The sequence below is a fragment of the Phoxinus phoxinus genome (genome assembly GCF_949152265.1).
Source record: "Phoxinus phoxinus genome assembly, chromosome: 15".
Taxonomy (NCBI): domain Eukaryota; kingdom Metazoa; phylum Chordata; class Actinopteri; order Cypriniformes; family Leuciscidae; genus Phoxinus; species Phoxinus phoxinus.
In genome coordinates, this window is record NC_136890.1 from 15,282,974 (window position 1) to 15,305,183 (window position 22,210).

A 22,210-nucleotide genomic window follows, 5' to 3' on the forward strand; every position below is an offset into this window, starting at 1 on the left:
TATAGGACTATGATTCTTGATTCAGAGCAAAATGTCATGAGCTGTATAGATTTTGTAGCAGTGGGTGAGTGCAGGAGTAACGCCAGAAGGGAAAAAAATGTTCAAGTTCAAGAATTTTAGAAACAATCTTCTTTTTAAATAATAGTCTTTGGTGACATTTGCACCTTTCAATGAGATATGCATTGTACTGCATGATTTAAAGGGAATACACCAGAAATAGTCTGCTTGTTTCTCAACAAACCTCTTTCTTATGCAACATAAGAATGACAACGTACAGTCAGACAGTCATGATCATAAAATGAACTGAATTGCATATTCTATTATTGTAAATTGTTTAAAACTTCCACTAAGAAAAATATTGCAACCTATAGAAGCATGATCAAGACAAATCTAAAAGTACATCTTAAAAGTACAAAAGTTAATCTGCAGTACACGTTACTTGTCTTTAGTGGCACAGGTATGTAGGAGATCGGTTGGAGTGCTCGAGTGGAGATACAGATTTTTACCTTATCATCTCATACAGTGAAGATTAACCCATAGTATGAATGTATATTAAATGTGGACATGACCATGTTGTTGTAGCAGCTCTTTTGTGTTTACTGGAGTTTGCTCAATATATAGGCCTACAAAAAATCTTCATAATCTAGGAGCACCACGTATGTGATCATGACCTGATCAGCTTACACTACAAATGCCCGTTATAGGGAACTAAATGAAAAGGACAAGCAGAAACGTAATCCACAAGACCACAAGTTTATTTATAAAAACATTACTAAAACATATTGAGCTCAACATCAATAATAATAAAATAAAAAACTTTACACTTAAAATATCAACCAGTAGGCTTAAACCAAAAGACAACATTCATTGGCATTAGTGGCCAAAATACTTCACTTAGGCCTGGATGAGGTCCAAGAATAATGTGCATTATATAGGCAGCCCAGGCTTTGTTTTAGTCAGACCAAGTGAACAAATCACCCCTGCACTGGCCAAACATACACACAAAACACACCAATAATAATAATATAGAATCTCAATACAAAAAAGTGTTGACTCAACTGAAGGGTTTTATGACTGCAAGGCATTCTCTTCAAATGCTATTGAAGTTAGAAACGTGTACAAATCCAATGTCTTATTTCCTGGATGTCCAAATCGTGAGAAACCAACGAGAAAATGTAAAAGTGCCTTACCAATGCCGCAAAATGAATGCAGTTACCTTTCACACTTTCCCATCAACTGGTCGTTCGTGAGCGTCACCTTCTCAGTTCTCGCACATGCGCCGTTAACTCACATCAGAGGCCCACACCGAAGAAAATTAATAGTTGAATAAAGTTGTTATTTTTGTTTGTTTTTTTGCGCACAAAAAGTATTCTCGTCGCTTGATAAACTTAAGGTTGAGCCACTGTAGTCACTTGGACTATTTTAACGATGTCTTTACTAACTTTCTGGGCCGGCAGATGCAATTACCTAGCAGCCTATGAAGGAGTGAGCCAGCTCTCAGATTTCATCAAAAATATTTTAATTTGTGTTCCGAAGATTAACGAAAGTCTTACGGGGTTGGACTTGGAACAACATGAGGGTGAGTAATTACTGACAGAATAAATATTTTTGGGTGAACTAACCCTTTAATTTCATTAAAGGGGGGGTACAATGGTGTTTCATGTATTCAGAGTTGTTTACAGTGTTAAAGAGATGGATTCTCATGCTAATAATGGCCAAAGTTTGAAAAGTTATTTTGAACGAATAACAGAGAATTTCTGTGCTGAAAATCATACTTCCGGGTTGCAACACGTTTCGGCTGGTTTTTTTCTATCGTAGATCTAATGACGTAGACCAGAGTGGAACTCCTTATATGAGCATTGCTCTCGGAAAAGCGCGTTCACGCACACGTCGACCAGAGGAGAGAAAGACCCTCAAAGGGTCTATACTGTCTATGGAAAGACCCAAGCGCATATCGACGCGCTACTACCGGAAATCATCATCATCAGCGCTAATAGGAATGGTTGATGTCAAGATTAAGAATGTCTCCAAAAAAGTGTGTTTTGGGATGTGAGGGAAAGTTTACCTTGTTCAGCTTCCCAAAGAACCCAGTGTTACTGGAACAGTGGATGCAGTTTGTATTTCCGGGACAGCAAAGGAGTGTGGCCAGTGGCGCCTCCAGAAATTTTTCATAGGGGTGGCCAGATGGGGCCACTTAAAATCTTGGGGTGGCACACCAAAAATAAACCATAATTTCAGAATTGTATTCTACTGTTGTAGTAACCCATACGGAAATGTAATATATGACATATCCTTATATCGCTAGTGACGCCGTCATATATGTTAAATATAAGACAATATATTGCTATCACATATACATATCTCTACATATATGTTGATATAGGTTTTTAACATATATAAATTTGCCATATTAAATGAGTATATTGACATATATTAATATGATGTATATGATTATTATTTATATAATACTGTATGTTTTGACCATATATGTCACCGATATGTTTAATTTATATATGCCAAACTATTTACTATTTATTTCAAGTCTACAGATCAAGTCTACATATCCACATTTCATTTCAATTTCTATCTCATTATCCACATTTCATTACTCATTTTCGAATCTTTTATAAATAAAATGTATTATTTATTATTATTTTACTTCTTCTTGACCAGCTCATAAAAACAAAACAAATACTACACAAATTCTATTTGAAAACTGATAATTATATATGTGACATGTATGTAAAAAAACACTATTATACATACATCAAATATATGGGCTGGTTTTATGTCAATTGTTCCATTTTCTAATAGGTTTTATATATGGGCATATATATGGGTATATATATTTTATATATGTGGATATATTTCATATATGTATATTTCATATACCTAGGCTATGTACATTACATTTCCGTATGGGTAAACCGGCCTGAAGAAAACTATCAGAAAGACTTAAGGAAACTCCTACTGATATACTTTGGTTTATTGTGTTATATTTATCGGACAGTGCATCACGTTGCATGAATTTCTTAAATGAAATAAACAGAGTTCACAATAATAATACTTAGGTTAATAATACACACACTCCATTTCATCATTGCAAATAACACATAGCCTATGACTCGACTGACAAAACTAGGAACTAAAAGACACATGAAGTAAACTTATGTGTAGTTTATAAAGTCCAACCTTGCACTTGAAAACAATCTAAACTCTGTTTTTATGACGCAGCTCTTATTGATGCGACTTCCCAGCAGCGAGAGATGTGAGACTCCGCTGGTGGTGACGTAGCTCCGCCCGCAATAATCACGCACACAAATGCGAGTGACGCAACAGCCAATGTCGAGTTTTCCCAATTAATGCATGAATTTAACAGCATTATTTAAACTCTGTTACACATATACATGCACCAGCTAACGACGTTAGCTACTATTGTCAAAACATGTCAAAGACGCGTCAAAAAGCTGTTGTAACAGTATACTGTAACCATTTGGCACTTAAAAAGCACGTCACGACACATAATTCCCCGTCTTCTTTTACTAAAGAATATTTTTTTACTTACTTACCGGTAGTCTTCGTCTTCTTTCTTAACTTCTTTTAAAATTGTTGACCGACGGGCACGCGCTGAGGTGTTGCTGTCTGAGCGCGCAACAGCGGCATGTACGGAGGGGCGGGGGAGGGGCGGGCTACTGTGTGCGATCGAAAGTCTAGATCAGCTTGCCTGCCTGGCTGTGCATTAGGGATGAAATGCATAACTGATGCTACTAAATTTTTTACTGGCCATTGGGGTGGCCAGTGGGGTGGCCATGAGTCGGCCACCCCCTGGTGGCGCCATTGAGTGTGGCAAGTGCGGTTTTGTGTTCTGGTCATTTCAGTGACGAATGTTTTATTAACAAGGTCGTCGCTGGATTTGCAAACCGGTTGCAATTAAAACCTGGCGCGGTCCCAGTGATAAAACACCCCATTCATGTAAGTACAACGGTATCACGCGCTCCCGCTTGACTCTATAGCTCCGCCCACGCCCAGAATCAAGGACCTCGGCTTTTTCCGGATAGAATCGGAAAGCTGTATTTTTATTTTATAAATATGATGAAACTAAATACTTTTTGGAGATATGAAGGACGCACTATTACTCTATAGGTACTCAAGTTACATGAGATTGACTGAAACTAAGTATTTTGCCCCCCCTTTAACGACCTTAGTGGCGAAAAGGTTTCTTCATGAAGGCTTTTTTTTTTTATGTATCAAAGATTGCGAAAACAAAACAACAAATACAGTATAGATCATGACAATAATGATTTGAATTTAAAACAAACTGACAAAAATATGACGACAAAAGAGATTGCTGCGCGTAATTTCCGGCTGTAGATGCCTCGTGGCTCACGCTCCTGTCAGAGACCAGTGTTATCAGGAGAATTGTGCAGTTATGCAACCACATTCCAAAGTTTTTAAACTAAATAAAATGCATAAATGAAAATGAATACCTGTGAGTCTTTGTGCACTGTTTTAATTAGCCTAATCCAGCAAGTATATCATCAATAATAACAGTAGGCTAATAATGAATGATGTAGCCTATTCAGAGACTGACATAGGCTAGTACACCACGATTTACAGCTCAAAAGACATGCCAATATTAGACCATTCTTACAAACTATACTTAAATCAGCACATTTCACTAAACAGCACGGTATGATGATTTCCTAAATAAATATTTTTAATCTGCTCCTCCTAAAGTAAAAAACACAAAAGCTACGAGTTCACAGAAGCCCCACCCAACAATGGCACTCTGCAAGCCGCATTGGAATGTCATTTTTGAATGTGATGTCACAGTAATATGCATGTATTACTGACATCACATTCCAAATATGATGTCACAGTAATATGCATGTATAAAAAGGCTCACTTTGCTCAATCTTCATCACTTGCTGTTGCTTTAGTGGTTTTCACTTTGCAATTCTTAACTTAATCCCAATTCTTACAGCCTACAGTAGTAAACAAATTTAAAATGGTACTACTAAGTTTACTGGGGCTAACTGCTCTACTTCAGAGAGAAAGGGAAGTCAAGAAGACCTATCAAGGACAAGATGGAAATGTGGGCCAGAGAGATGTACCACCCAATGGACAATCTGTGGACCACCATCGTGGACACTGGACCCTGAATTCCTCTCTGCTGCAGAGGAACCCATCAGCACATCGGTGGCTGCTGTATATGCGAGGACGTAAACCTGACCTTGCCCTGAGAGAGAAAGCCCTCTTCCAACAGCAACGAGAGAGATGGGCTCTATACCTCAATGTGCGGCCTGACTGGGAAGAGTTGCTGAAAAACTGGGGAATTACAGTTGAGAGAACAGCTGAGATAAAAGGCCCTGCAAAAGCAAGGAGAGAGATAGGCTTGCATGTATGTGCGAACTTATTTGGAAGAGGACCTGAAAAAATTGAGAACTATTACAGTTGGTTTCCATACCCAAATTCTTGTTAATCAGCCTCAGCCATACCACCCTCTAGTCTAAGACTATTAAACAATTCAATGCATTAAGCATTTGTGATTTTACTGTCATTGAATTACTGTCTTGAAAAAAATGAATCTTTTTACACTTGAGGGTCACACATTTTACAATGTTTATTACATCACAGTGCAATTTTTTAACACAAACTCAATGACACAAATTCCTCTCTTAACATTGCATGGAAATTTGAGGAACAATGAATTTTAATTTGCAACAGTCAATAGTGAAAACTACTTTAAAACATGGCTTAAAAAAAATTATTTGCCTCCACTTATATACAAATAAAAAATGTAAAGTCAAGATTGTAAACGTCTTGTAAAAGGTAAATAAATAAATTGGCCAAAAAAAAAAAAAAAAAAAAACCTCCTGCTATTTGCTGCTGTAGATCGTTTTCCCTAGCCTGACAAGCCAGTCCCATTTAAGATACAAGATTACACTGCCCAATCTTTACAAATAACACTAAACAGAATAATGATGATTTTATGCCAAATGAAGAACATGCAAAAAATGCAATTCATTATTATGCAATTTATATATATGAGTTAGTTATTGCAACAATGTTGTAGTACAAAGTTTCTAAAAGATGCATGATTAATATTGCGAGCATAAAACGTGTGTGAATCCTGTATTGTGTAATCCTATAACCAGCAGGGGGAGCCCTTTCACAAAACATAGCATATAGTAGACATATAATAGTATATAGGAATAAAAAAAAGAAAGTACATTTATTTTAATCCACTCAGTCTGATTTGCATGTCAGTTCATATACAGTATGTCTAAGTGACTCATCAGTGTCTATTTTTATTAAGAAATACTTCCACCCAAAAACCATCCCCAGGCTTATAAGTAATTTATGGCAACCCTGGGGATGGTTTTTGTGTGGAAGTGGGATGATGGTCACAGCTGAACACCCAACATTATGTATTCTATTACATATTTTAAGCAATCTAATCCACCATTGGATCAATTCAAGCGAAGATAGCCTCTGATTTCAAATGAATTCACAGTTTTAAATGTCCTTTGAGCTAATTGTGTGTATTGTTGATTAAATCAGTCTTGCTCGCATGTTCTCTCTCTCCCTCACACATTCACACACTCTGCCATAATTAATGCTCCCATTCTCCAGGGGTCTCTCACTGCTTGAGGTGGGCTAAAAATAATTTTGGTCATTCAAGTCTAGACTTAACTCCCACCCTCATGAGTGCACACGAGCTACGCATTTCCTTAAAAATGTGCAACCACTCCTGCCATGTTATCATTCTTAAATATGTGGCACATTTTTTAAATCACAATCTCAAAAAAGTGTCACTCCCTTTTAGCTCGCACTGTAACTATGCTTCCCTGATATTGCTACTTAGCAACAGTCTCCAAGACAACAAATTCAGCCTCCTCCTCGTCTTGTTTTACTTTGCCTCTCTTTTTCTTCATTATTATAAGACTTTGTTCAGCTATAAGAATTTATCAAACCCTCAACCTTCTGATTGTGTCACTAAGTAAAAAGGTTATGGTGGTTTACAGTGTTTGTTTGCAAACTGATAAACTCATCTCCAATAATGAGATCTATTTTCTTTGGATTATGTCTGCAGAGAGAAAGTAAATCAGCCATCAAGTGTGAGGAATGCAAATTGTGGCTGTGAAAAGTCTGCTATTTTTAAATGCACCTAAAATTAGATGTGCAGCTCTCCCTAAAAACAAATTATATCAATGCAGCACCCGTGCTTCATACATTGAATTGAGTGGTTTGAATGAATTATGTTAGTTATATCATCATAATAGTGACAAACATCTCTGCATTTACCATATTACAGAAACACCTGACCTTCGGATTCTCATTTAACTTTTCTTCACAACACAATATTGTACTGAATACTCAAGGACATAACATTCTTAACACATACTGTAACACAGGCTGGATGAACAATATAATATTTCGCCATTGTGATTATTGTCCCCAGCTGGACAAGGGCACTAAAGCTCCTATAATTATGACAGAGAGAGAGGGAGAGGCATCAGCCACAACAATGTTTATTACAATCTCCTCGTCAATAAAGCTTGCATCTGCTATTAACCAATGGAATGCAACTAGCAAATGAAGAGAACAAATTTATGATCATATTGCACTTCCTAAACACGTTCTTATACTGTCGTGTTTTTCACAACAACAACAAAAATCTAAACATACTTAAAACAAGATACAATTTACTAAGATCTATTAAGATTTTTAGCGAATACACCACCGTTCAAAACTTTTATTCAGCAAAGATGCATTAAAGGGGCAATATGTATATTTCAGAAACCCTTGTTCTTAGCGACACCGGTGGCCGTTAAGTGAACTGCAGCCAACAACTTATTGATCGTGCTCGAACTCGTGTACACGTAACATACAAGAGTGTGAACATGCTTAACCCCCTGGGGTCGGCAATCACGCCGGCGTGATCTGCTCGCTTTTTTTCTTATCAGTGCAAAAGAGATTCAAAATACTTTGTTGGTTTTGATCTTACATTTAAGTGTTTTACATCATTCGATCCAGTTAAGTTTCTATTTTTTTTGTGTATACTCACAATAAAAACAAAGTGTTGTGTCTTTCGCCAAATAAAGAAAAATAAACATGATGCGAGTTCTGCCTTCTCTCTGTCAGGGAAGTCCATTCTGAAACGCGTCCGAAAATGAACTGTAACTCAGCGAATACTTGTCACTCAGGAACGAGACATTTGTCTTTATGAAGCTAGAATTCTCTTCTTTTAAATGAAGTAATTTATATTAAAAAATACATATTCTTAGTTTATGTAATCCGTTTGAAACCAAGGAGAGGCGCAGTTTTTCGTTCTCTCTTCATTATTTTTAATGAGCTGATGCCGCCACGCCCCCCGGCGCTATTCACATGCTAATAGTTGAGGTGATCTATACGCATCGCACACGCCCTCCGATCAATGCCATGATGAAAACAGAAAACACGCAGTTTCTCGTCAGATTCACGGATAGTTCATCGCGTTTTGAGGATGGCACGCTTCTCCGGTAAAGATCGTCCTCCAGATGATTATGGACAGCGAGGAAGAATTCACCTTTTCCTCAGAGAAACGGTTGCATCTCAGACGGAGAACGGCTGCATTTTCAAGAGCGAATTGATCCCACAGAGGATACAAGTTCGAGTAAGTTGTTTAGTGTTTATATGATTCTTTTCTGATTATATAGAACTCATGTGAATTTTCAGACTATATTTTGCTTAGTTTTGGTTAGCTTTTGACATATTACAGGAAAGATTGCCTTACAATATCCCTAACATTCGTATATGGTCGTGTTTCAATGTGATATCACTCTCTAAACATATTTGTATTATATTTCAATCCATTTTGATTAGCTTATGACACTGATTATCATGCTAAAAATACTGACTTTTGCGAATATCTGCTTAGGTGTAAATATGATTTCGTGCAAATATATTTCAGCCCCCGGTAAAATGTGATAGGCTACTGTCTAAATACTAGACATTATATTTTTATATATAAATGTTCGGTTTTGGTTAGCCTATGACACACGCTAAAATATTGCCACAGATGATTGTGAATGCAGGTGTAAATGTTTGAAATGCGTGCGCAGATAATGGCCATCAACAGCGCGATCTATGGCCCATAAATAGATATTTCTCCGTCCTATGGCCCATCAACAGATATATAGACTACATGCATTGTGCGTCCATACCCATTAATCGCCCATCTTTGGATAATGTATGCTAACAGTTGTTTTTATTTTTTTAGGAATGTGTTTGCATCACACTCTCCTTCTCCAGCACCGCAGAGGACGCAGGTGTCGTTCAGTTCTCAATCGAGAATGATGGTAAGTGCACAGACGTAATATTTTACTGATGAAATGTAATTGTGTTTACAATATACATAATATACTCGTCATAATATACAAGTAGGGCCTACCTATTCTTGTGTGAAATTACAAAATCGTTTGTCTTTTTCTTAATCCATGGCCATAGTGATTGATAGCGATAATAATACAGTTTCTTTGATTGTGTTATCAACAGATGTGACAATGAACATGTCCAAGCACCGGTCCCGAAGAGAGCCGAGGCAAACAAGCAACAGGTCCAAGTCCACCCTGTCATGGAAAACCGAGACTGATGTTGACATGGTTGCACAGACTGCGCGATTCCTGCCCGGGAAACTGGACCGCAAGTGACCTCTGTTTACTCACATTCGCCCATGAGTCTGTTTGTAACAGTATACACTACCTTTCTTTCTTTTTTTTAAAGGATGTGTTAAGTTATATTGTTAGGAAAGATTTCTATTTTGAATAAATGCTTTTCTTTTTAATAATAATAATAATAATAATAACTGTTTTTCCAACATTGATAATACCTGATTATCAAATCATGATATTAGAATGATTTCTGAAGGATCATGTGACACTGAAGACTGGAGTAAGGATGCTGAAAATTCAGCTTTGATCAAAGAAATAAATTATATTTTAAAGTATATTAAAATAGAAAATCATTATTTTAAATTGTAATAATATTTCACAATATTACTGTTGTTTCTGTATTTTTGATCAAATAAATGCAGCCATCTTCCAAAAATATTAAAAATATTAAAAATGGTAATGTGTCCAAACGTTTGACTGGTACTATATGTTTATATATGTACGGTAGCACTGTGGTCTTGTGAGGCACAACATTTAGTTCCTCCACATAGAGTAATTACAATAAAAACAGATTTAAAAACAAAACCTTTGAATCTCCTCTCATTCTCAGATGCTCCTCTCTGCCTCACAGCACCGTGACGGGGCATTAGCCATTGGGGGAGTGTCTATTGTCTCCCCTCATTCATATTCATGGCCATCAACACCCCTACGCATATAGCAGTGCTGGCACAAAAACTGACTTGCAAAGTTTAAATCATTATATTGTTGTTTTGTGAAAGAGTGATCAGAATGATTTTCACATCATTTTGTAGTAAGCATTCTAGCCTACAAGAATGGTAACTCAAAAGACTTGTGCCAAACTATTCAGTATGAGTTATATGAGCTCATTGCAGTGACACATTTTTTCCCAAAACGTACTAACCACGCATAATATTTTTTTTCTATAAAATGCAAACATGTAACTTCCATTTTGCTCACATATTATTGTAGCAGAGTTTGTGCTGCAATACAGCATAATTATGAGTTGACCAAAGGTATGTTGTAAGTAGCTGAAATAAGCACAAATGTCAGGGCATGTCAAAACCTCTCAAGGGCCCCAAAAACCCCTCAGACCCCAGGGGGTTAAGGTCCCGATATATTCACTCAGAAGTTCTTTTTTGTTTTTCTCTTCTTTGCTTAGAAGTAAAAAGAAGTTGGAAATACAGAAATATACTGTTTATGAACATCCAGACGCCGATTATCAGAGCCACTCAGTTCGTGCATGCCATTGTGGCACCCTGATTGGATGCTGGAATATTACATAAATCTTGCACTGCAGTTGAGCAGCTCTGCATTTACTGTGGGAGTCGTGGAGGAGGAACGTGGCACTCCAGCAGTAGCCCTCACTCTAGAGCCTCATCCCATCATGGTCACCATTCCAGAGCCTCATCCCGTCATGGCCGCCATGCAGAAGTCTTCAGTCAACATGGGCGCCACACCAGAGTCTCCAGCCGTAATGGATGCCATGCCAGAGTCTCCAGCCGTCATGGACACCACGCCAAAATCTTCAGCCGCCACGGACGCCACTACAGTATTTCCGGCCGCCATGAACGTTGCATCTGAACCTAATAAGACAGTCCCTATAAGTTTGAGACTGGCTTTTAGTTTGGAGCACACACTGCTGATGTCGGTTTGAGCAGCCGGCATCCCAAGACAAGCACATCTAGCCCACCGGCCTCAGTGCTATCAAGTCCACCGTTCTTTACACTGCCTGTCCCAGAGGTCGTTCCCTTGTCCTCAGTACTCTCTGTCATGGCGGCAGCCATTTTGTGTGTTTTGGCCTATGAGTCTGCTCCAGAACCCATTCCAGCCCATGAGTCCGCTCCAGAGGCAGCTCCTGGCCCAGAGTTCAGTCCTGTGTTGGTTCCAGCCTGTAAACTTCTTGTCTGCCTTGTTGCGACCTTGGATGTTGTAGCTAAGTTTCCTGTCAACCCTGACACGACCATGGAGGTCTCCTGTGAACTTCATGTCAGCCCTGTTATGACTACGGAGGCTTTAACCGAACTCTCTACCTGTTTTGACATGGCCCCTGAAGCCAATCATAACCTCTCTGTGCTCCAGTTCTGCTCTGCTGTGGTTGTCTTCTGCTCTTCCGTGGGGATCTTCAGTCCCATCTGCTCTGCTGTGGTGGTCTTCAGCTCCGCAGAAATGGTCTTCAGCCCTGTCAGCTCTGCCCTGGCCTCCTGTTCCGCCTAAATCAAGACCCACTTCCTCCTCACGGACCTGGCCCACCGTCCCTCCCCCTGATCCGCCTCCAATCTACCTCCCTCCTGAACTTACGTTTTTTTTTTTTTTTGGAGTGTCTGGAAGCCATTCTGTCACGATCCCAGTCTGTGTTCCCCTGTATTGTGGGGGGACTTTTGTGTTACTTCCTGTTTCTAGTGCCATGTTGTAGTCACTTGTCCTATTTTTTCATAGGTCCCCTTGATTGCATTCCCAGGTATGTATCATATTACCTTGTTATCTTTTTAGCGTTTCTGTGTATAAATAGGCCAGTATTTTAGTCAGTCTTTGTCAGTCGTTGTCTCTGCGAGGATGTTTTGCCTTGTTTTCCTTGTGTTTCTTGTTCATGTTTGGATTACCTCTTGTTTTATTAAAATACCTCTTTCCTGCATTGGCTTTGTTACAGGTTTGATTATAAAGTATATTTAAGACTATAGACTATATAGATCTGGCTATGCGAGACTATAGTTTGAATTAATCCCTTTTCTTTGCATGATACATTTACATTACAGTACAAATGAACTCTTTCGGCATTATGCTGAACATTGTATAAGCATGCTGAATGCATTAATTTCATGTATCAGAACGGAAGAGAGGCTCTCAGCAAGAGCGCGTTTAAACGTCACATCCTCTTGATTTTCCTGGCAAAAACGACCTAAGTTCTTCACATAAAAATTTGTCGACAGGCTTTCACTGGCAACGTAGTTAGTTGGGGAAGGTCTTATTTTTAAGTTGAAAGAAGCTGTCAAGCAACAGGAGGTGACAGTAACGGTAAGTGTTTTGTATCTTTTTCTCATTTGATTTAAAGTACAGTTGTAGTTACTAGGAAGTTTGTTTACTGTGCTCACGAGCTGAAATCTCGTTGGTGAAGTCTCGTTTGTTCGCGTTTAGTCACGAGGTAAACAGTTTCACTAGTGAGACATGGCCTAAGCCAGCTCGCACTGTTTATACAGTGTGTTTTTTAGCACTTCTTAGAAAGAAGCAGTCAAGCAACAGGAGGTGACAGTAACTTGCCGTTGTAGTTACTAGGAAACAGTGTTTGTTTACTGTGCTCACAAGCTGAAATCTCGTTGGTGAAGCCTTGTTTGTTCGCGTTTAGTCACGAGTGCAGTTGTAGTTACTAGGAAACCGTGTTTGTTTACTGTGCTCACAAGCTGAAATCTCGTTGGTGAAGTCTCGTTTGTTCGCGTTTAGTCACTAGATAAACCGTTTTGCTAGTGATGCGTGTCCAGCTGTATTCAATAACGACATATCAGGTGAGTATAAAGCAAGTAGTATACCACGGCAGCAGACGCGTTAGCGGATGCAAATGCCCTCGTGTGATGCCCTCATCGTGTGAAGACCGAAGAGTGTAAAGACCAGTGACTCTACCTGCATGACTCCACTGAGCAAGGACAGTGACAAGGCACTTGAGGATTATTTTCTTGTTGTTTACTCTCTCTTCTACACAACTTTTCATCTCATCTTTCTATTTGTGACCTCTCTTTCACTAAGTGTTTTCAAATCCCTACTATTACTAACAAGCGTAAATCAAATGTCACACGTAGGAGGCAGCACAATCCTAGCAATCTGCGTACCTTTCTGGTGTCTTCTAGTACTTTTATCTCTTTTCCCTTTTCCCATCGGTCTGGAATTGCCAGTCCGCTGTAAACAAAGCTGATTTCATTACATCTATTTCTAGTCATTCAGGTCTCAGCCTATTGACCCTGACTGAGGCCTGGATCAAACCAGAGGACACTGCCACACCTGCTGCCCTCTCCACTAACTTAAATTTCTCACACACCCCTCGCCTGACCGGAAGGGGTGGAGGTACTGGTCTTCTCATCTCAAACGATTGGAAATGTAATCCTTTACCACCTCTCTGTGACAACAGCTCATTTGAATCGTAATCAATTACGAATCAAACCAGAGGACACTGCCACACCTGCTGCCCTCTCCACTAACTTCACTTTCTCACACACCCCTTGCCTGACCGGAAGGGGTGGAGGTACTGGTCTTCTCATCTCAAATGATTGGAAATTGTATCCTTTACCACATCTGTGTGACAACAGCTCATTTGAATCCCATTCAATTACCATCACTAGGCCCATTTTGTAGTTGCCTATCATCCACCAGGTCAACTTGGCAGTTTCTTGGAGAAGCTTGATGTGCTACTCTAATCCTTCCCTGAGGATGGTACTTCTCTCGTAGTTCTTGGAGACTTCAACATCCACATACCTCAGGCTGCTGATTTCCACACTCTGCTTGCCTCATTCAACATCAAACGAGTATCTACTGTGGCTACTCACAAATCAGGTAACCAATTAGACCTTATTTGCATGTGCTACTGCTCCACTGACCATACACTGGTCACTCCGCTACACACCTCAGATCACCTCAACCTGCCTCAGAACACAACACAAACTCTTCCACAGGTCACCTTTCGGCGAAACCTATGCTCACTCTCACCCTCTCGCCTATCCTCTTTGGTCTCATCCACACTTCCTCCACCTGATCAGCTCTCAACACTAGATACTAACAATGCAACTGATACTCTTTTCTCCACTTTAACATCCTGCTTGGACAACTTCTGCCCCCTTTCCTCCAGGCCAGCCCACTCCACACCCTCTGCCCCCTGGTTATCTGATGTTCTCCGCGAACATCATTCTAAACTCAGGGGTGTAGAGAGGAAGTGGCGCAAATCGAAATATCCTACTGACCTTGGTCTTTATCAATCCCTCCTCTCTTCCTTTTCTGCTAATATCTCTACTGGTAAAATTACTTACTATCACAACAAAATTAACAATTATTCTGATGCATGCTTTTCAAAACCTTCTCCTCTCTTCTCAACCCTTCTCATTCATCAACCCTAACAGCAGACGATTTCGCCACATTCTTTATAAATAAAACAAGTACCTTCCATGGCCAATTTACCAAACCACAAACTGACACACACGTCTTACCAGCTAACACACACATTCTACCCTCCTTCTCTCTGCTTTCAGAGGCAGACATCTCCAAACTCCTTCTTTCCAATAGCCATACTACCTGTCCGCTATTCCCACTAATCTACTTTAAGCCATTTCTTCTTCAGTTGTGCCCGCAATCACGCACATAAACACCTCTCTTCACACTGGTACTTTTACTACAGCATTTAAGCAGGCTCGGGTAACCCCACTGCTTAATAAAACCCAGCCTAAATCCAGCACATCTGGAAAATTACAGATTGGTATCCCTTCTTCCATTCGTTGCAATAACACTTGAACGAGTTGTTTTCAACCAGATATCTTCCTTTATTACACAGAACAACCTCCTGGACAACAACCAGTCTGGTTTCAAAAGTGGACGCTCAACTGAGACTGCCCTGCTCTCGGTAATTGAAGCTTTGAGACTGGCAAGAGCAGCTTCCAAATCCTCAGGTCTCATCCTGATGGAGCTGTCTGGTGCCTTTGACACAGTTAACCACAATTTTAAAGATGAAGGGAATCTCCAATTGTTCAAGTCAAGTCTTACCTCTCAGGTAGGTCCTTCAGGTGTCGTGGAGAGGTGAGGTGTCCAAGACCCTACATCTAGCTACTGGGGTGCATCAGGGCTCAGTGTCACACGCCGTATTGTGGTGCCATCTAAAAGAGGCACAAAATCTCTTTCTCTAACCTTTTTCTGGTCTGTTCCATGCTGGTGAAGAATTTCCATTTTCCAAGTTCCATTTTCAAGAAACGGCTGAATACGCATCTTTTTCGACAACACTTGATCAATTAATACTAACATTTTATCTTCTATTTTATATCTATTATCTTTATAATTAAAAAAAATTAAAAACACGTACTGCGTTAGATTAAACTGGGAAGGGTCATAGCACTTGCATATTGTTGTTTTATTTAACTGCTTCTATTGTTCACATTTGTAAGTTGGTTTGGATAAAAGTGTCTGCTAAATTAATACATGTAAATGTAAGTTCGTTACAAGCTGTTCACATATACAAATTCTTACATATAGCGCCTTTAAAATTATCAAAGGTGACAGTAAAGACAGTTATAATGTTACAAAAGATTTCTATTTCAAACAAATGCTGTACTTTTGAACTTTCTATTCCTAAAAAAAAAAGTTTACATAAAAATATTAAGCAGCACAACATTTGCTTTTAACATTGATAATAATAAGAAATGTTCCTTGAGGAGAAAATGAGCATATTATAACATTTCTGAAGAATCATGTGACACTGAAGCCTGGAGTAATTGTATAAAATCAGGAATAAAGACTTGGAATACAGTACAAGTCTTGAGGACCACTTTTACTGTGTTTTTGGTGCTTGACAGCCCCAGTCCCCATTGACTTACATTATACTTACATTATATGGCAAAGAGTGGCCAGGATATTCTTCTAAAATGTGGGATTTATGTTTCTGGGTTTTGGGGAAATAAAGTAATTTAGGTTTCCACCAGCATGATGGTAAATAAATGTTATTTAATGACAGATTTTTTTTTAATTTTGGGTGAACTGTCTCTATAAATCCATTCTTTAAAGGGACACTAAGTAGGAATTACTCCCATCTAGTGGTGAATTCGTATTTTGCATCCAAACTAATTTTGCTCTCCAGCGCCTCGCTTTTTCAAATGCGCATTGCATCTACGGTAGGCGATATGTCCCAAAAAGCTTTGACAGGATGTCTTCTAATAGCACTTCGTCGAGGGGGGGTGTTTTGAAACATTGTTATTCATAAAAATAAATCATGAGAACATGAACTTCATCACTGCATGTGCAGGAATTGTAAAATCTTTTTTCTTATTAACTGAAGTAGCCTAACGCAATATTTTTACTCTAATAGCTTATCTTTCCCCACACATATGAACTGTGATCATGCAATAATGTTAACTTTACATCACGATGCTGAGCTACAGTGAAATGATAGAAAATACATTATCTGTGATAGCAATTCGCCTCATTCGGTCAAACTGAAGTAGAATGAGGCTCGTGTCGCTCGCGTCTACCGCGTCGCGCTAAACACCGTGCCGCAGGACCTCTAGACGCGTATAAACGCGTCTTTACATTGAAATCACTCGCGCCAGACGCTCAAGAGTGAGTGAGTGAGTAATCATTTTAAAATAAAATTGACTTTAATCAAACCACGGATCCGTGATAAGTTTTGTGATCCGTCTGTTAGCACTTTTGATCACTTTGAAGGGAGGATAAATTTATCCCCACCGGGGATAAAAATAATGAAGCAGAGGCAGCGATACATTGACCAGAAAGGGGGAAATCCCACGCATTTTACGTTCTATTTTTTACTTTTTTGGCGACGATGTTTTCTTCTCCTGTGGCTTGGCATATGTATGGTCCATATTAACAATGCAATCCAGACTTTTAAACTTGCCGGTGCAGTTTCAAGCGCCTCTCACTGCTCTGCACCTGCGTTTCTGCTGGTTTCGGCTGGCTCTGAACGAAAACGCGTTGTGGAAACGCGTTGGCTTAGTACTTTTTGTCCCTCTCTGCTATTATAGTTTTGCAAGATGGCGGAACTACATGGAAGCCTCCGTGGACCTACCCGTCCCATATATATTTGGATAATTAATTCTTCATTTATAAGGATAAGTCAGATAATTGGCCGAGGTATTAGTACACCATTGAGGACATATTTATGAATAAAAATATTGATTTTAGATAATAAAATACCTAAAAAGATACTTAGTGTCCCTTTAAGGAAGGAAGCAGCCAGATTAACACTATAATCATAGTTATAACAGGATATTCTTAGAAATCATGGTTTCAACTTGTTACCATGAAGATCACCATGATAATTGTGCTCCCAGCGCCTGAGGTAGTGAGGCTGCCCTCAGAAAAAGTTTAATTGGCAAAGTTCATTCAGACAGTAGAAAGAGAGCATGAGAGAGTGAGGGAGAAAACTAATGCTCAGTCAGTCGGTCCAGTGGACTCATTAAACGCAGCGTAAAGGGCAGTGAGATGTCATGGTGTAGGACAGACAAAGCTGCAGACTAGCACTCTGTTAACACCGTACTGTACCTCATATCATAGCTAAATGGATCATTGTCAATAAGAATCATGAATCCTGTCAATAAGATGTTGCATGTGCTGGTGCAAGTATGACATTGGATTGGCTGAACATTTTCAGAGCTTTATCATGATTGTATTTAATAACAAGAAGGGGGAAAGATTCTATTATATTCTAATATGATTTTTTTAATCATTAGATTGAAATGTTTACTAACTGGCTGAATGAATGAATATCCGGGTAATTGAAAATGGTGGAAAGAATTACAGTATAAATGTCACGTTCCGGTTGCAATAAAGGTGAGAAGGATCTATTCGCAGCAGTGTGGATCTTTATTGAACAAAACTCAAAACACTAAGGACACTATGAAACAAAACAACTGATATACGCATGACGAGAACTGACCATGAACGGAACGAAACACAGGGCTAAAATACAAGGACAAACCAATCAACAAAATGAACAACAGGTGCAAATGATAATCAAACAATGAGAAACCATAGAAACTAACAGAAACACAGAAAACAGAATTAAACACCTGCTAACCCACATGATCCCTTACATCCCCCCTCCCCCATTAAGAAGGCGCGTTTTTGTGCCTTACTAACAATAAAATAAACGGTCCAACAGAGGAGGTGGGAGGTAGCTTAGGTGGGGGACGAAGAGCAGGAACACAGATCAGGCAGGGCCAGGGTGGAGATGAAGGCGGGAGAAGCCATGGCGGAGAATTGGAAGCAGGAACCAAGGGGACGACAGACCAAAGCTGGAGCTGTTGGCGGTGGAGACCCATGTGATGAAGATGGAGCCAGGGTGCTGGAGGAATGAGGCGGAGGTGGAGCGACCAAGGGCGGAGCTGGAGGAAGGAGGAGCCCTCCGAAGCCGAAGGGGTAGAGTGACGACGCACAATTGAAGAGCTAACATTTCGAGGCTGATCCACAATGTGATGGACAGGCTGCCTGGGAGGAGACGCAGGGCTGATGTGAGACAGTGAGGAGAGGGCTGAAGGACTGGGACGTGCAGATAGGGGTTTACAAAATGGCCTCCCTGGCGATACTGGACACATAAACACTCTAAATCTGGCCTCCCTGGCAGATACAATACAGCAGGATTTTCTGAAACAATTCACTAGATTTACTCGGAACAGGCAGAGGAGGTACCTTTTCATTGTACTTTTTCAGTACAATTAACGATTTAGACCTATAAATGGAAATATACTTTTATAATATCTGTTGAGGGGAAATTTAAATGTTGGAAATGGATCTGCTGTTTCTGTCAAAGAAACTGAACAGTCTATGGTTGGTTTAGAACTATAAAAACATCAGTCTATATAATAATAATAATTCGTTACATTTATATAGCGCTTTTTCAGAGACCTCAAAGCGGTTTACATAGAAGCGGGGAATCTCCTCAACCACCACCAATGTGCAGCATCCACTTGGATGATGCGACGGCAGCCATATTGCGCCAGAACGCCCACCACACACCAGCTTACTGGTGGAGAGGAGACAGTGATGTAGCCAATCATTATATGAGGATTATTAGGAGGCCATGATGGACAGAAGCCAAGGGGCATATTTTGGCCAGGATGCCGGGGTTACACCCCTACTCATTTACGAAGGACATCCTGGGATTTTTAATGACCACAGAGAGTCAGGACCTCGGTTTAACGTCTCATCCGAAGGAAGGTGCTCTTTTGGCAGTATAGTGTCCCCGCCACTATACTGGGGCGTTAGGACCCAAACAGACCACAGGGTGAGCGCCCCCTGCTGGCCTCACTAACACCTCTACCAGCAGCAACCTGGATTTCCCAGGAGTCTCCCATCCAGGTACGTTTGATCTTCCTCTACAAGAAAACTGTAATTCTGATCTGCTAGAAAAGATCAAATAACCTGAGTGAGAACAGAATGAAGCTCTGTGCTGAGTTTGGTGGATGTAGCTTAAAAGTTAAAAGGAGTTTGTCAAGCCGATGTAAAAACTCTACACTAATCCAATGCATTTATTTCATTGGTTTCTGGAGGCAGATTTTTCAGCTAGGGCATACATTTTTGCTCAAAGTGCTACTGCACAATTTTTGGGCCATGGCTCTAACAGGAAGTCATGTTTGTCTGTTTTTACTCACTAATTGAAATAGCTTATTATCAAAAGAAACTACACTAATGGCAAGAATAGTCTCTCTTTAACCTGAGGTTAATTGGCTTGCTCAATGTAACAATGGTGACAGTTTTCTTCGGTTCACAGGTCAGCAGTATCTGACATTGTGCATGAATTTTCATTAAGGTACCAACACCTCTGCTACCACTGTAATTTCCTTTATCTATAACAACACCATAGAGTCTAGACTCACCAAAACCACATTATGTAGCTGTTATCTCCTTTTTGCTCAATCTTCTTTATAAGCACGATGTAAATATGTTGTGGTTTTCTTTTACACTGTAAACCATAATAAGTCGAATATAAGGTACAACAGAGGTAAAATCCCATCTTAAGGAAAATTTTATTTATATGTTAATGGAAATGTACAGTATATGATAATTAGAAAAATATTTTTTTCTTAAATATTGATGTACTGTAGGAACCATTTTTTTCATTTACGTTTTTGAAAAAAAAAAATGTAATTATAAAGACAAAAGAACTACAAAGATGACAGACAGAACAGGAAACAGGAAGTATAACAAAAGTACAGGGACAATCACAGAGAACATAATTGACCATACTGAAGACTGGAGTAATGGCTGATGAAAATTCAGCTTTTCCATTACAGGAATAAATTATTTTACTGTTCACTAATATATTGTATGACTTGAAATATAGTGAACAAGTATAATTTTCCATATCATTTTGACTTTGCGCATGCTGATCTCATAGAACAGGAGAATTTTGCAGTTTAGGTATCAAACAGCTATTTAGCAAAGTTATGTGGTTGTTGTTGCTATTTAGTATTTAAGGGGAAAACTGTCAGGATTGGTCAGATTCGACCAGAATATATTCTCTACATATACTTCGTATTTTCAAACCACAGTATACCCTACTTCTGTACAATACGTAGTTAGAACTAATCATGAAAATGTAAATATAAAAAAGTAAATATAACCTCTAGTGCAGCACATAGGGTTCACAGTGATTACTCATCTCCAGGCGTTAACTGCATCAAGCTGAACAGTAACAGGAATTTACATATAAATGTGTCAGTTTAGTGCCGAAAAGGCTTCACACTTTATGGCATTATGTACTTCCTTGATATTTTTACATTTGTATATTGTTTTTACCATGGCGTTTGCATGAAAAGTCCCCTTGAAGCTATAGTGCCTTGTGTAACTCAGAATTGTGTTCAGCAGCATTTTTGTTTGCAGGCCAAATCTTTTAATATATAGTCTGCTAACACCTGCTACTTACTTACACTCTTCTGTTCGCCTTATTTGTACGTTTATTTTGATGTGTGTTTGTTTGTGTGTGGTGAGACAGAGAGAGAAAGTGATTCATTGGTGCATGAAGCCCCAAAGTATCTGCTTATTTGCCCAATTATAATAACAATGTTCTGGTTATAGAAGTCTATTTACTGTACATTTTCCGGTTGTCCTATACTTAGAAACATGCTGAAGGTGTTATACAGCTCCCATCTTATGTAACATCAAAATATGACATTGGCGTGTTAGACTATGACAGATATTACTGGGTTGTGTTGTGACATTTTTGCATTAGTCATGCATTTCAGCTCAAAACATGTGATGCTGATGATTGGATGGATAATGATTGATTATATAACCCATATAACATGCAACATGTTTCTCTAGCCAAAATGTAATTCATGAACAACATGAAAATGTATGTGGATATAATTCTATCTAAAATACTGTATATATATATCTGCTATTCCATTATACTGCTTTTCCACCTGCAAACAAGAACTGACTGCAATGTTCTTCTTGTTCCTTGGCAGGGAGTGCAAGTGATGTCACAGGGGCTGACAGTGCATGTGATGTTCCAGAGGACAGAGAGTGCATGTAACATCTCAGAGTGTGTGTGTGAGACAGACTGCAGATCCACAGCCATGTCTATCTAAGCATCCAGACATGCTATTAGTGGAGGCAGTGCAAATTGATTCACTGACTCATTACTGCACCGAGGAATCTCCTCAAGACTTTAAATTACATTTTGAGAAATGCCTCTGGTCTTGCGAATAGTTTTTGGTCAATATGCCTAACTAAGGGAACACTGAATAGCATCTTATACGTATTGCTGGAGTATATATGCACTAGATGTAGGCTAATTGTTTTATGCATATAATATCTTGATGACTTTGCAAAAA

General features: G+C 39.2%; 1 protein-coding gene across 1 annotated transcript; it reads left to right on the plus strand.

Annotated features, from left to right (window-relative positions):
* The first annotated feature begins 7,923 nt into the window (after nt 1-7,923).
* LOC307011627 (uncharacterized protein) lies at nt 7,924-10,208 on the plus strand. Its single transcript, XM_079637519.1, has 3 exons — nt 7,924-8,659; nt 9,266-9,344; nt 9,541-10,208. Exons 1-3 carry the CDS (start codon nt 8,510-8,512, stop codon nt 9,693-9,695), a joined length of 384 nt encoding a protein of 127 aa, XP_079493645.1. The 5' UTR covers nt 7,924-8,509; the 3' UTR covers nt 9,696-10,208.
* The last annotated feature ends 12,002 nt before the right edge of the window (nt 10,209-22,210 follow it).